This window comes from Manduca sexta, chromosome 10, assembly GCF_014839805.1.
Source record: "Manduca sexta isolate Smith_Timp_Sample1 chromosome 10, JHU_Msex_v1.0, whole genome shotgun sequence".
NCBI classification, from domain to species: Eukaryota; Metazoa; Arthropoda; class Insecta; order Lepidoptera; family Sphingidae; genus Manduca; species Manduca sexta.
Genome location: NC_051124.1, coordinates 4,504,286 through 4,520,149, shown reverse-complemented (window position 1 = coordinate 4,520,149; position 15,864 = coordinate 4,504,286). Strand labels below are relative to the sequence as shown.

Genomic DNA, 15,864 nt, shown 5'->3' with positions numbered 1-15,864 from the left:
GTAAAATTAAAATAGTCGTAGGAACATGGACAATTTATTACAATGGATTTCTTAATAAAATATCATGTGAAATTAAAATATTATATTGCATTAATATTACAGAGATCGTTAATATGTAGAGTAAAGAGTTCAGGTAGAAATCGCAATTTTGGAGATTAAAAGATCACTCACCAAGTTATTATTTCATAATTTATGACAAAAAATATAATTAAATAAAATGTAATGTACTAAGATTTTTTTTTTAATAAAACCGTTTGCTTTCATATAAATACATACAATCTATACTTACATACATACCCATTTCAATCAAGGGCTAATTAAATAGTTAACACTAGAGTAACCCTTCCCGATTTTGCAAAAAACATACTGGAATTGTCTGGGAAAGTATGTTACACATGTAACTCGAGCGGGCCACACGTGGTTGTGCAGGGCATGAATGGGCGAAGGGCGCGGGGTAGGGCCGCGGGGCGGTGCGGGACGCGCGACGCGGGGGCGGTAGGGCAGAGGCTTTTTTCAGGCAGTGGGTACCGCGACGCGGGCTGTGACGCTCGTCCTGTGAACTCTCGCGCGTGTTAGTGTCAGTGAATATCAAGGTGAAATATGTAAGTAACGAATCTTTTGTTTACTGTCTGGGTCTAGTCTTGTTTTGTTTTGTTTTGATTCAGTTTAAAGTTAGTCGTTTCAACGGATAATTATAGATTAATTGACTTATTGCGTGTAAATGTTCTACGATTTAATTAATTATTCTCATTAAATCGTAATTTTTTTTGGCAGATAACAAAAATGTCCTCGGACCCGGCACCGTTGTCAAAAACTGCCAAATATAAGAAGATAACGAAGCCCCTGTTGGAGCGCAAGCGGCGCGCGCGCATCAACCGCTGCCTCGACGAACTCAAAGACCTCATGGTCGGCGCTTTGGAGGTAAACAAACTGTTTATATTAATTTAAAATAGTGATCACTACTATCCTATCAACTATGTAATTGCATATAAAAAAATGCAATACCTTTTTGCCGGTCATCAAAATTCAATCCATCATCCATTCACACGTACTTTTTATTTTTATCACGGAACCGGTCGTCCTTCTGTTTATTACGAACACTCGCCATGGCCGGCGAAACTGGAATAAAAGTACAAGTTCCATTAAGAAACAGGAGTGTCGGCTCGTTGGAACTTACAGTTATATTAATGTCGCGTCGAGCTCGTAGCGTGAGAAATACCTTACCTTTTTCTTTGTCTACAGATCGATGACGACAACCTGAGCAAGTTGGAGAAGGCCGACATCCTTGAGTTAACCGTTAACCATCTTACAAAGTTGCACAGCCCGAAGGACCCGGTCGTGGAGGCGAAGAAATTCCAAGCGGGGTTCGGACATTGCGCCGCCGAGGCGTGCCGGTTTATCATGTCCGTGCCTGACTTAGACGCGAACGTCAGCCAGAATTTAATCAACCACTTATCGAGACTGATAACGGCGCAGCCTTTAACAATCCAAGTACCTGATAGGCCTAACTTCTCACCACCCGCTTCGCCGTCATACGTCATTTCAGACAGGCAACAGTACTACAGCGATCACGAAAGATCTTCATCGGACGCCGAAGACTCCTTATATTCCGGAGACGGCGGGTCTAAATCGTGGTCATACAATAGACCCAGTCCTAAAATCACACAAAAAAGTTCGGGCCTACTCACAACAGTAGACAAGCTCGTCGTACCGAATCACGGCACAGATGCATCCAACGCCCCTGTCAATGCACAAAGGAACGCATATTTCAACCGAGTGCCACCCGAGGCTAAGGATATTATCCTGCAAAAAATCCGACAACACATAATGGACAAACGAGGCAACGAGAATTACGATGCGAACGTGCGGCCCGAGTTAACAGAAACTAAGTATTTACACAGAAACGACGCTTACAAAAGCGAGTTTCCGTATCAGTATTCTTTAGCCGATATCCCCTTGAACAATGACACGTTAGATCTCAGAAAGGTTAGATCGCCGATGAAATCAACGGAGGCACATTCGCCGAAAAAGTCGGTTCCTTACCTAGGATGTAATCAACCGGAGACACCTTTGAGCGAGAGCAAAGAAGTGGCGGCAAATCTTCCGGAACAATGCGAATTGCCGATGGATTACAGCAACTTGCCGCCAAAAAAGAAAAGGAAATTGCTCGAGTATCAAGAGTATAAAAAGCAGGAGGCGGCGAGACGTCAGCACGAGGGTTTTTACGGCGAGAAAAAAGATCGTCAAGAGGACAGACCGCCGGCAGACGAGGAGAGCAAGTGGCGCCCTTGGTGATGGCGTTTTTTCTCGCATTACTTACTTATTGTGATATTTATAGTTTCTTCCATGAAAAGCTTTAATTCGATTTAATTTATATTCTATGTATAGTGATAGTCTGTGCCTTGTGTGTACCTAGATTAAGATAAATTACATAATAGTTAGTTTATGAATGTTTGTAATATGTTATATTTATGTGCCATTGATTGGATCTCGATGTCTTCCTATAAACATAAATTTGTAGTCTTCCAAAAGATTGATGCGTTATGTACGCGGTTCAGGAAGTGTTTTTGTATGCCTTTAATGTAACAAACAACAAGAAAATAATAAAACGAATTTACTGAACTTTAGTTTTTATTGCCTTTGAACACAGAATGTAAAAACATCACTCATTTATGAGACCAATAATTACTCGCCGCAACACAAAATGAATAAAGTAAAACGAGTGGGAACAGTTACTTTACTGTGCAATTCTTCATACTTTACGTTTTACATACCTTCTTAAAATGCCAACGCTCTACACTTTAATTATACGCAGATTCGAAATGATATAGACAGTCTGAGTAAAGAGCTGTATTTAAAATTCCGTTCTTTTTATTTATAGTTTGTAGTAAGATATTTTACACAGATAGGGTGATCAGACGAAAAATGGCCCACAGTCCATATAAATTTATGTTTATTACACTTTTTTATACACCAATGAGTTATTAATAGTACAAAAAAGGAAAGCACAAATATCGGTCTTCTCACAGAAGACAATCTCTAACAGACAACCATAAGATGGATATAAGAGAAAACGGGAAAATATATTATTAAATAAAAATAGAATTATTTTTGTTTTTGTGTAATAAATGCTTCAATTAATACCTAAACAATCAACTGTTATTCGAATATATCGAAATTATTAAAAAGTTTTTTTTTCTTTTTATTATAACTATATTGGAGGATAGGAGAGTATGCTATGGTGTGGTGCGTGGACGGTACGCAACCGAATTGCTTTGGAACAATAAAGTTACTCGAGTGGGTAATTTATATACTTTTGGTCTGTGAATACGATCCATTGAAGGGTTTGAAGAGTATATCGATTGTCGACTTTTTAGTATTATTTAAAAACTAGATTACCAACATAATTATAGGTTAAAATAGTTACTAGATATGTATATTCATCATAATATATCCTTCAGAGACTGTCATATACAAGAATGACATCCGTATCGGTGATGTCAAATTATTCACCACTGTATCTGCAGACAATATCATGTTCTCTAACAATAATATTTACTTTCTGCGTTATAGATTTAATGAATCATTTCAAAAGATTTTGATATTAATTCTAAAGATCTTGAGGTACATATTTCTATTTTAAAATATTGATAATTAGGGCCATCTTAAATATATAGGGCGCCGGAGAGTGAAAATCAGCCTACGTACCTACCCTTTCTAACAAAAAAATCTTTTACAGGTTGTGAGATTATTTTGCCCGTAGACAACCTTTTTTGGCATGCGATTGTCTTGCGTTCTCTTGGTTACTGCGCGCGCGTGACACGCACCCCTTGCACTCCCGGGTAAGGACGGCCCTTTTAATTACAGCTGACTTGGATAAAAGAGTTGGAACTCGAAATTAAATATCTAAAACTATAAAATGTTTGCTCGTAAAAGCCTTACTATTGAAGTAGGAAGTATATCTGTAGCTATGTAACCATGTGAAGCAGTGCTGAGACTAACCCTAGAATCGCGGTGCGAAAAAGAAAATAGCTACTAAATCTTTGTAAAGGTGTGTATTTTTTAAAATTATTATTAAAAAAAAGCTTCAGTAAATTTTGAAATAGACGAGTAAACTTATGAATAATGTTTTTTTAAGCAATCAATAATGTCGTTTTTTTTTAACGATAGTGAATTTTCATTTTTAATATTTTCATCATAGCGGAGAGAGCGTAGTTGCGAGTTGAACGAACTGCCGAGACGAATATCTGTAGGTTCAAATCCAAGTGCATCCATCTCCCTGAATTATATTATTAATTATGCTTGCTTTAACGGCGAAGGAAAACATCGCGAGTAAATTTACATGTCTGAGAAGTTTTCTATAAGAATTTCGTTATATTATTTTCACTATAAATGATAGCGCCATCTATTTACTGTGAGGTATAAATTGATAAGCTTTGTGTGAGGAATGATGAAAGTCTAAAAGTCACATAGTGGTAACGAATCCGAAATAGTTTGAGATAACACTCATAGATGGCATTGCATTATTGTAACAGCGACATCTGTTATTTTATATTAATTTTTAAAGTGGAGTATACTTGTCAATAGGTGGCGCTAGTAAATTCATAAATCAGCTATATTTAGTTAATTGTTGCTATTCGCTAACAGATGGCAGAACAAATCGCGCAGTATTTAACAAAGCAATATTCGTAGTAAACGGAGTAGAGTGGGGTCCGATACAATACAAACAAGCCAACTCCATTCATTCATTGAAGTGCCGGCCGGCCGGTTAGTCGTGTCACACACATAGTAATCGCCGAACGAAAGACAAGATGTGTTGCGCGCGATTTTTAACGAACTATATTTTCGAATTTTAAATATCTACGAACGTAATTTGACAGTTGACTGTTTGGAATTGTGTTGTGGATTTGTCAAAAAAGTCGTGCATCATATAGATTATTTACATTTTACGGTGATTAATTGTGATGTTTATGATCAATTACGGTGTAGTGTTTATCAGTGAGATGTTATGGTGAGGCGATGCTTGTGGGGGAGCAGTCGCCGGCACCGCGGGTGGTGGCCGGATTAAGGAAACTCCGCCCCGAACTGACGCCAGGACCAGTACCTACACCAGCAGACCCCAATTTCAGGATATCAGGTAAGTTTAACTCAGGAATACACGGGAATACAGATGATTTTAGTATTTATCCCACTTCAAATACAGCATAAAACAAATATATCCACCAAAACAAGGCAGACAGACAAGTACTTAATTATCAAAAGCAATTATAGGTTGTTGACTCGAATAATAATTAAGGATACATTAGTAGGTAATATCTATACGTTTTCGAACACTGCTGTTTACTGATCCTTTTTGAGTGAGTTTTATAATAAACATCTGTCATAATTGGAATATATTAAAACACCGACAGTTGGATTATTTATCACCTGGCTTAAGAAATTAGTGTAGCCTTGTAAGTGGCAGTACGTAGGTTGGTACTAGGTATTTATGAAAAATAGACGTCCTTTAAAGGTCGAAGCATTCATTATTTTTTTTGCTAAGTGTAAAAGTACACACCAGATAAAATTCAACATGAATAATTTGAGGCGTAAGTGGATGCATTTCTTTATTTACAAACTTGTGGTTAATAATAAAACCATGAAAACGTAGGTAACCTACCGCTACCTATTCAGGGGGAAAACCTAAATACAAACATAATACTTACTTATTGACAAAGATTTTTACGAGTAAATGTGCATGTAGGAAAGAATACCTACCTAATATCTATCTAGGCAATACCTAGCAGGCAGATATGATGTTTCATACATCAATTCACAGTTGTTAATTGTTATTCATTGGTTTGTAAAATTGTATGCAAGTTCTTTTTTTAATAGAACTATCTACCTATTTCAATTGTCCAATAACAATAACAATTCTCAGCAAAATAGTAACGAAGTGGTACTAAACATGTTAGGCATTAAAATATTGGTAATGTTGGAAGATAATGTACCTACATTACACTATATAAAAATATTTGTAAAATGTTGTATAAAGTAGAATGTTTGTTTACATTGTGTGCCACTTGTATTGAACGCTTCTCCGAGCCATAAGTAGATTCTTTCTTCTTAACCTGTCTAAGTAATTTTTACTACCTACTCGAATCTTATTTAAATAACGAATTCGTAAACGTTAGTAAAACAGGTTTTTACGCCATGTTTATTATCAAAAAGTATTCAATATCAACATAAATAGCTACATAAAATAAATTAGATCATTAATTTAATTTAAAGAAAATATTAGAATACTTAAATCTATTTTAACGGACTTCGAATAAAGGAGGTTATCAATTCAAAGTGTATTTTTTTTTTTAGGAATGATGGTTTCAAACTTGGTTAAATTCTTTTTACAATGCAACATTTTTAGACCTGAAATGATAAAAAAATCACAGTCGAATTGAGAACCTCCTCCTTTTTTGAAGTCGGTAAAGAAGGTTCGCAATTTCAATTTAGATCTACCAAATAAATGTTTGTTTCTATTATTAAAAAATCGAGATTTAGGATTTGTCACCAATTAGTCTTTTCTTTAAATTTCATTACTTACACAATTCATTATTAGTTTCGCTCCCGCCCATCTGCGACTTTTGGAATATTTGCATGTAAGTTACATTTTCAGTAAATACTTGGACATTACCTATTTCTTCTCATTATTGAAAAACATCTCTAAAAGAACTCAAATATTGTTTTATTATGTAAATTATAAAGCCTATTAAATATATTTTAGAAATTTTGTTAAAAATCTTTACATGTCAAACTTCCTAAGCTTTATTATTTAATTCTGGATATAACTGGTATCTATTTAAAAAAAAAACATCTCAAATATCTACCAAACAATTTTTTTTTTTTTTATTGGAAATCGTTCAACGGGAACTTTAACTTATTTTAGGTTCCATACTTATATTATGTATATTATATAAGGTAGAAACTAAAGTAAACAAAATAGTCAGTATTTACATTCTCAAATCATATCTATAGCTCTGGTAAGATCTGTAGAGTATGTACTAAACATACCTACAGATCGACAATATTGAAAAGTGTGAAACTGAAAATATTTGTTAACATTAATGTTTTCCTTCCTGATTAATTATTTTGATACCATAAAGAAATCATTTACAAATAAAATCTATATCATAAAGCATTACTGGCTAATGATTACCTACCATAAACAATATCATTACCGCCCTATCATGAAACCCTTATGAGAATCGTAAAATAAAACAATAAGACCCCATTCTCGCAGCTGGATACATAACTTGTGCTCGACTTTTATTCGCACTACATTACTGTCTCAGTATATCATTAAGTTTTCTAACAAGTTTTATCGATCATAATTACGAAGACACGTGCCATCTAGTCCACTACTCGCATTGAGTCAACCCGGTCGCAACGCTTACTCAGTCACTATGGCATTAGGTCATCTCGTGCCAATCATTTCGATCCACCCATCATTATCGCATCTAGGTTGTTATTGTTTAAATTAGATCAGATGTTTTTGGCTAAAAATGCTCTAATTCTATGCGTGGAATTTCTAGATGGTTAAATTAGATGAAGACATATGATTCTGACTAAAAATGCTCTGATTCTATACGTAGAATTTCTAGATGGTTGCAGATATAGTTGAACTTATGATAAGTCTAAGGACATGAGAATATTTAATTATTACACTGTTTACGTTAGATCCAATAAATCTGTAGTGTATAAACTAACAAATATAATACTTAAATGTTTCATTGTCTTCTCTATTTATGTACTTGTTGGTCAAAATAAAGTGAAATTAGTTTTGACTTCTGAAGATCTTACCAATGTGTATCAAAATTATACCAGATGTCTCTTACTGCAATATTATTGTTTATTAACAAAGAATGTTACTAAAATATTGATTAAAAATTATTATTTCGTCCAGAAAATTCAGAAATAAATTTGCGTGTCTAGCGTTTTTTCTGTCTTTCTGTCGATTTTTTACCTCATTCTAGTTTTAACAGCCGATTCATGACTCATAATAGGCGCGTTATAATACATTTTGTCGCCTGGAACGTGGCACCTAGGTTCTTTGTAGCTGGCGTTAATATTGCAGAAAAGGTATATTTATGAGATGAAATAAAAACCATATTCTTACGTCCGAACACTAACGATTTTATAACTTACATCTTACAATTACGAATGTCTGTCACCAGAGAACATAACAATGTACGTGCAGTTTTAATAATTTGCCGCACAGGGCTACGCGTGAAAGCGCGTAAATAATGGCAGAAAGCGCGACAAACGCGCGTTCTCATTGATAACCATCGGACAAAGCGCCGGTGACTTGAACTTGACCATTCACACTGACTTATTGTCTACTGAAGACTTATCAAGTCGACTTATCAAATATCTACTAACAAGTATACCTTAACTCTTAAGCCTTGTATGCAAGTAGATACGTAACATGTTAACTCAAATTTGCAATTTAACAGATAAAATTCATGCAGCCATCTGTATTCAAGGAATTGCTTTTATTGTGATACAAATTGGATGATCAGATCTCTTATGCTAAGCTGCTTGAGCCATTGTGCCATTGCTCACAACGGCTTGAAATGACTGTCCTACGTTCCCTCAGTATTTTTGTTTTGTAATATAGATATTTGTTTCCATCGTTATATATAACGAAACTTTTAAAACAAGATTGGTTGTGATTTGTGATTACAAATAATAATTAAGCCTAGATTGTGTACAAATGATTATTTGTAGTAGTGGCAAAGCGAGAATTTTTCCGAAAGGGAATCTGACATTACATATTATAGCCACTAATACCCATGCATTAATGCGGTCCGCAAATTGTTCTAATGATTATTATATTTACATAGGTAAAGGGTTAGACGGCAGAAATCGTGTTATATGGACACTACGCCACTGATTTCTACACAATCTAGACTTAAAAATTTGAAGAATTTGGTTTCTTTTAAACTTCGAAACTGCTGCTTTGATTATGAAAATTAGTTCACTGTTTGAATGCTACGTTATCTATGAGTGCTCTAGACTCCTATTTCGACGGTTTATACGCAGACGAAGCCGAGAGCAAAAGCTTGATTAAAATGTAACGCTTGCAAGTCACTCGGTGGCATAACATGTGATACTTGCATCTGCGTCGGAGTAATTGACACTAATGTGCAGTACAGTAACGCAAATGTCGTGAGAATATAAACGTTGTGTTCTGATGAGTTTATCTTAATGTTAAGAACCGTCTTCCTGCCTTTAGGTCCACTGTGGGATTGCAATGTAGACTAATAAATTACTTTTAAAAGTTTTATAAGGCTTTAGCATCCATATTAAAGCTAAAATAATCTGTATTATTTCTATGGTGAATTAATTTATAATTTATGGTTACTTTTTTCCTTTTTATTATTTCTTACTATCAATCTTAGCATATATACTATAATTGGTGGTAGATTTATCATTGTCGGATGATCATCATTATGATTCAATTGTCCAGCCGATATTGGATATGAATGACATGATGTATAATTATAAGTTAATCACGCACACACGCATTGTATAAGCGGAACGTCACTGCACGTGTTTAACTAGTTTGAAGACCATTATAGAGCTGAGAGGGAAATCGCAATGCTAAGACGTATCAGCAGAACTAACTCACGTATCTTTAATTTTCACTATGTATAAAGAAGCTTGGTTTGTGTTTCTTAGATCCGTCAATCGTTTTAGAATCTCCTATGATAGTTTCATTAACTCTAGTATCCAGTCGAGTGACGCCGTCGAATTTTAAATCCGCGTACGTCAGTTTAGCGAAGAACCTAAATAATGATTTCGCTATTGAGTTTTTGTGGAAAGCAATAACAAACAAACAAATCGTCTTTGTTTACTTTTATTGATTCTGCAAAAACCGTATTGAGGTAGTCGGCTATTATCGACTTGAAAAAATCTTGCAAAAAATGTAATCAAATCGTTTAGTTGACGGACAAATAGAGCGAGTTTAAAAAACTTTGGAGTGTTACTCCGCATTTTAATGTTATATTATAGTTTATTTGTAAAGGAACTATTTAATATACGGTATGAAATATGATGAGAGGGGCTTATTATGCGGGTTCTATGCTTTTACTGTGGGCAGCCCAATGCTACCATTTCATATCAAAGTAATAGGCACGCTATCTAATTACGTGCTACAAAATTAATCGATATCTTTATCTGATGATAATATGCATATACTTAAATGTTTAAGAACTTTTAATCCTACAATCTTTTGTAGTACTTAGGATCAAATTCAGTTTGTCTAAACAGTTCTTAGTTATTTAAATTTAATAAAATAAACAATTGATGGCATTATAGTGTTTTGACGTAAAATACAGTTGATCCTCATCGATGGGAAAGTATGTCTGGTCTGGAGTAATTGAAAACTGCAATGCCCAATTACTGAAGTTCCTGGAAGGTTTTACTATAGAAATGTTTCTAGTTTATTCCATACGATTTTAATTATCCATCTTGTCTCCAGGGGTACTCCGTCAGTATTATAATGACGACAGCGAGTCGTGGGCATGGGTGCGCGCCGCGGTCCGCGGTGGCTGCCTGCTCGCCTGGCGCGACGGCACGCTACCCCGGCGACCAGCGGCTCGGCTACCCTTGCGCGACCTGCACCTGCGCACAGCTACCGCGCTGCCCAACGCGTTCCAGCTATCGAGGCTCCGTGACGACATTGCCGTTGCCACATTTCAGGTAATTTGAATTTGAATATAATTGATCTTTTCTTAAGAAAAACTCTAAAGCCAATCCGCGAAGGTACCTAATAGAGTCGGAGAAGTCAATCTGCAATCGAAAACTGTGGTTAACGTTGTTTGAAAATGTCAATAATAGTCCTAAATTAATCTATTAGTATAATCAAGATGTTATGTCACCTTATATTTTACATTGGGCCTAAGACCGGTGAAGCCAACATAACCGTTCCAATCCTCCGCAAGTGATGGTAGCGACGATGCGGTTTTTTGCCCGCGGAAAAAAATGTCACCTTATATGTCTCAGGATGACGAACGCAGTGAATAGCGACGCAGTACTCTGTAATTCAAATTTCTGTATCGTGTTAGTGTTATTTCTGTTTATGGGCGATTGTATCGCTTACCATAAGACAAGCGGCATGCTCGCCTTGTCATTCAATTACAATAAATCCTTGATAACCCAAAAAACAAAAATAGATTTTAGAAAAACTTCTACCTTGATAGCTCTTAACAAAATGTGTACCTTTAAAAGTTTTAAGTTATAATACAATATTGAGTCTAGCTTAAACCGATACCACAACTATCTACTTATTTAACACGACGACCTTGTTTAGGTCAAGTGTAGAAAAATCGATATGCTGCTTTAATAATGTAAATAGACGATATGATTCACCTGATACGGGTAAACTTAATAACTACATTTAACTATAATTTACAACTATACTTTCAACTTTATTGCAACGTAACACTGACGCTTTCATTCTGAGTTTCAGCAGACGCGCAAATAATGTACTTGCGCTTTGCTTAATTCATTTATATAATGTGATACTTCTAAGTAGTTATAGTCTATCGGTGGATTTATCTTTTATTCAATTCCTCAAGTTTTACTTTACAACACAGTCTTTAATTGATTATAATAAAGAAACCATCAGTGATATAATTAAGGTACGTTTAATCGAAAAACCGTCACGACCAATGAGAAATAACAGGCTCATTATTCATAATTACCATGTGGGCTTTTAATCTTGAAAGTAATTGGATGGTCCATTTCATTAATTATAATATTTTAAATTCTTCCTGTTTATTCGCCTTGCTGCTCCACTGTTAGATAAAGAGGTCTGCCTACTTTTCAAAGAAAGACTCGCCATCCATGCATCTGGTAGCTCGTGATCAAATTCGCTTTGCTTTTTGATTGTAAATTCGCAAGCATAAAAATGAGAAACAGATAAGATTCAAGAACAATCAATTCTCAATATAAATTCGTACACGTTTTTACCATTAACGATTGCGAGTGTCGCTTTCGATACGTTTTCTTTGTCGAGCCGAGTGGTTGTTTTGTAAATGTTCTCTCTGCTTTCATTTCCGTGCCGTTAGTGATTTTACAATGTCCGGGAAGCGTAGGCGCTGTATCGATCGCAAACGAATACTTCTGTGATTGCTGAACAACGATTCATCGTACATTCGATTCGAAATAGATTGGATTTAAATCTATAATTTCGTGTTTATTCGTAGAAGTTAAAATGTTGTATAATTTCAATATTTCATTTTGTTTCTAAATGTAACAATGACTGATTCTGTTTAGGTTTTCAATTGTATTTTTCTAGTAAATATATATCCCAATAACTAATTGTTTCCCAGATACTGCCTTTGGACCAATTATCTCGTTAATTTCTATCTATTATAGAGCCAAGATAAATAAAGCGTGTGATTTAAATGTATTATGTATCTTGAACAAATGCAATTAGCGTGTCATTTTATAATGGTCCGTAATCGTCGGTTTCCGATGACGAACACAAATAAGTTAATTTTACGAGTAAACGATTATTTGCATATTTATATGTGATCACATCAGCCGCGGGAAATCATCATATAGCTGCCAATAATATTCTGCCAATACATATATTTATTCGCTGCATTACAAGTATAAAAGCTTTACCTGATTTTATTCCATCCCCACTCTGGCATGTAACCTTGAGTAATTTAACAAAATACAGAAAAGAAAACGCTTCGTATTTGTGTTAGTAGAAACATAATTGTTTCCATTCCCAGTACACATGCCTCAATGACAGTGCATACCTAATGTTGTCGACGGTATCAGCTGTCATGTCGAATGACGTATTGCGATACCATTTCTCCTGAAATGGTATGACGGGGAGAGATATATTGAAATACGCAATCACCAAAAATAATTTCGAATAACTTATAACTGTGTCTATGCTGAGGTTATATAAAATAATAAGTAGGATAGACAAAGTCATGAGAGAACGTAACGTCTTGCAAGACGCCGGCCGATCCCCTTCGAGAAGCGCCTTTCTCACGACTCGCTCACTTTAATAAACCTCAATAAAGCGAAACACCCGTAAATCAAAGGCTTTGTGCCTGCGACCTTTTGATGGCACTATTAACATAAGAAGGGCTAGAAGCGCGAAGGTGTTGACATCTAAAAGAAACAAGTTTGACGAAACCGCTCGATATAATGCGACCCTATCGGGCCGCGTACGTGTTAATGTAATATGACCGTGACTAGTTCTGTCCTAACGATCAGCTGTTTCATTATTATCACCCTTCGTGTTTTGCATACGGTTTCCGTTATGTTTATTTGTTCAAATATATGTCGGTTTTGCTTTCACGCTGTGATCATAAATTTCATATTTATTTCATTGTTGGTTTAATTGAGACATTTTGTTCCAGACTTGCAATGCGGCGGAATACGCGAGATGGGTACGCGCGCTCTGCGTCGAAATACTTGGACAAACACCTTTACCACAGGTGCGATTTCTGGACGTGCTGTCTGCGGCGGACACCGCCAGTCGAGAACCAAAGAAGGAGGCTCCCCAACAGGAGACGCCCGCCTGCCCGCCGCGCCCGCCGCCGAGAGCTCGTCGAAGGTTGCTAACGCCAACGGAGACGCAGCTGACGCGCCGGGACCACTCCCCCGCCGCAACGGATGAGGGCATCGTCGTGGAAGACGACGACTACGACTCATCGTCCGATCGCAGCCTCGACCTTACTCTGTCCCTGGACGCGCTCAAAACCGCTGATGTGCTTGACGCGCCCGTGCGGAAAGCGAAGGTCATCAAATGCGACAGTTGTAGTAAACTGAATGCAAGCACGCAGCAGCACCACACGCTGCCCCGCGCTGCCAGATCTGAGTCAGAGCAAGGTCGCCGGTACTTAAAACGTTGGGAGGGAACGGCCGGAGGCGCGGAGCGGGGCCGCTACGCCATGGAGGCCGCGAGGCGGAAGACGTCCTCGCTGGAGACGCGGGCGAGATCCTGCTCACCGAACGCTCATGAAGCGGTAGCCCAGTACGTGCCGGTAAAAGAACGCAGGGCCCTTTTTGAGTCTCTATCAAAGCGAGCTGGAAGTCTCGCGAGGAGTAGTGAGCAGCTAGCGCGGCCAACGATCGTGCCAGAGACGACGCCACGGCGGGCGGCGTCCCTACACGACTTGCAAGCGCCGCCGACGCGGTCCGTGAGCGACCTGAGGCAGTTCTTCGAGGCAGTAGCGCGGGGCGCGGGTCCTTGCGCGACGAGCATGCTCCAGCGACACAGCGCGCCGCCGAACCACGCGCCGCGCGCCTTCGCCTCGCTCACGTGTGCTTGATGCCTCGTCCCTCACACCTGTATATAATGTACATAAAGTGACTGTTGTAGTGTTACATTACCGGCGTTGACCGCTATCTCGCTAAGTCGTTCGTTTTAAGACTGTTAAAAGTATTGTTATAGAAGTACCTAATATAAATAAAATGAGATGTATTATCATTTACTTGAGGTGGTTTCATTTACATTTCGAGCGTGGGATTGAGCAAATTGCGTTAATATTTGGTGGCGCATGCAAGTGAATTGCGTAAGTAATTCGCGGTGACTTTCCGTAGCCTTGCGCGGGCGCTTTGTGGCTCACGCATCGATTTGTCACGAGACAATTGATATGTCAGCTGTTTAACTCGGCTGATTAGTTTAAATATATTGATGGAATGATTTAGGGACACTATCAAAGTTTCATAGGAATTTTTGTGTAGACACACGTCCTCGTCGTGGTACGAAATTACTTTACTATTTAACCAACGATTTGTTTATTTGATAAATAAACGACATTGGGAGTAATCTTAATGATGTCACGCGAGTAATTAAATCTTAAAATCGAATATTGTGATAATTAACTAAAAATCCTAATAAAACATGCTTTTAACGTAACTTTCAAAACTCTAGTCAGTAGTTATTATAAAAGACTAATCGTATTATGAAACGCACATTTCAAAAGAGCGAATCTAATAACCGAAGTTCACAATTAGTTTAATAATAAAAGTTACAGTAAGTATTTTTATTAAATAAAGTTACTCCACACTCCTTAACTAATACATTGAAAAAAATAAAGCAGGAAATACATAATACGGTTACAACTATTGTTAGCTTGTTTTGAAAAAAGACTAATTTAAAAAAGAACGGCAGACTTCCGGAGACTTTCAAATTTTATTGTTAGGCCCAGCTATTGTTTCTTTTCCTAGCTTAGACGACCAAAAATATTGCGAACAAATGATGCGGATGTTTATTGAGAGCAACTTGTCACATCTTGGTGGCAGATGTAGATATAAATGAGCGCCTAATACTAAGTGTGAGACATTAATTGTCTAGTCTGGCTGAAGTTAAGGTCATAGAACAGTAAATAATTACGACAGTGCAACTTATAGTAATATACTACTATTAAGATAGTAAATTTATACAGTAACTTATATAGGACTCCGAGATCTGCGAAGGCCTATTCTATAACCTACAAAATACAAATACAGAGGGAAATAACCTACAAATTGCAGTGTCTTACCCACTCAAACCAACCGCATAATACAATTAGCAATTATAAACATGACACTACCAGTATCAAATGCCATGCGTAGAATAGGAGAATAGGTTATACGACCCAATTGAACGGACAAGGACAGCAACCATCTCTTTCTAACACCAGCATGTTTACTACAAATTAACAGCTGGAATGCAGCCGTGTCGAATGTTCACTGCAACTTCACAATCCTTAATTCAGTTTATAAAAAATAGACAAAGAGATAGTTGGATAGAAAAACGCACAAAGGAAGCCGAGGGTTGATACAGGTAGCGGGGATTATAATTTGGAC

The 15,864-nt window shown here is 37.0% G+C and overlaps 2 protein-coding genes across 2 annotated transcripts; both read left to right on the top strand.

The window, feature by feature from the left end:
• Positions 1–384: 384 nt before the first annotated feature.
• Positions 385–2,622, top strand: LOC115440257 (protein hairy). The gene is made up of 3 exons (XM_030164484.2): positions 385–602; positions 775–921; positions 1,243–2,622. The coding sequence occupies exons 2-3, from the start codon at positions 784–786 to the stop codon at positions 2,293–2,295; spliced, it is 1,191 nt and encodes a 396-aa protein (XP_030020344.1). The 5' UTR covers positions 385–602; positions 775–783; the 3' UTR covers positions 2,296–2,622.
• Positions 2,623–4,733: 2,111 nt separating this feature from the next.
• Positions 4,734–14,504, top strand: LOC115440237. Its single transcript, XM_030164454.2, has 3 exons — positions 4,734–5,137; positions 10,520–10,740; positions 13,428–14,504. Exons 1-3 carry the CDS (start codon positions 5,020–5,022, stop codon positions 14,340–14,342), a joined length of 1,254 nt encoding a protein of 417 aa, XP_030020314.1. The 5' UTR covers positions 4,734–5,019; the 3' UTR covers positions 14,343–14,504.
• Positions 14,505–15,864: the final 1,360 nt, after the last annotated feature.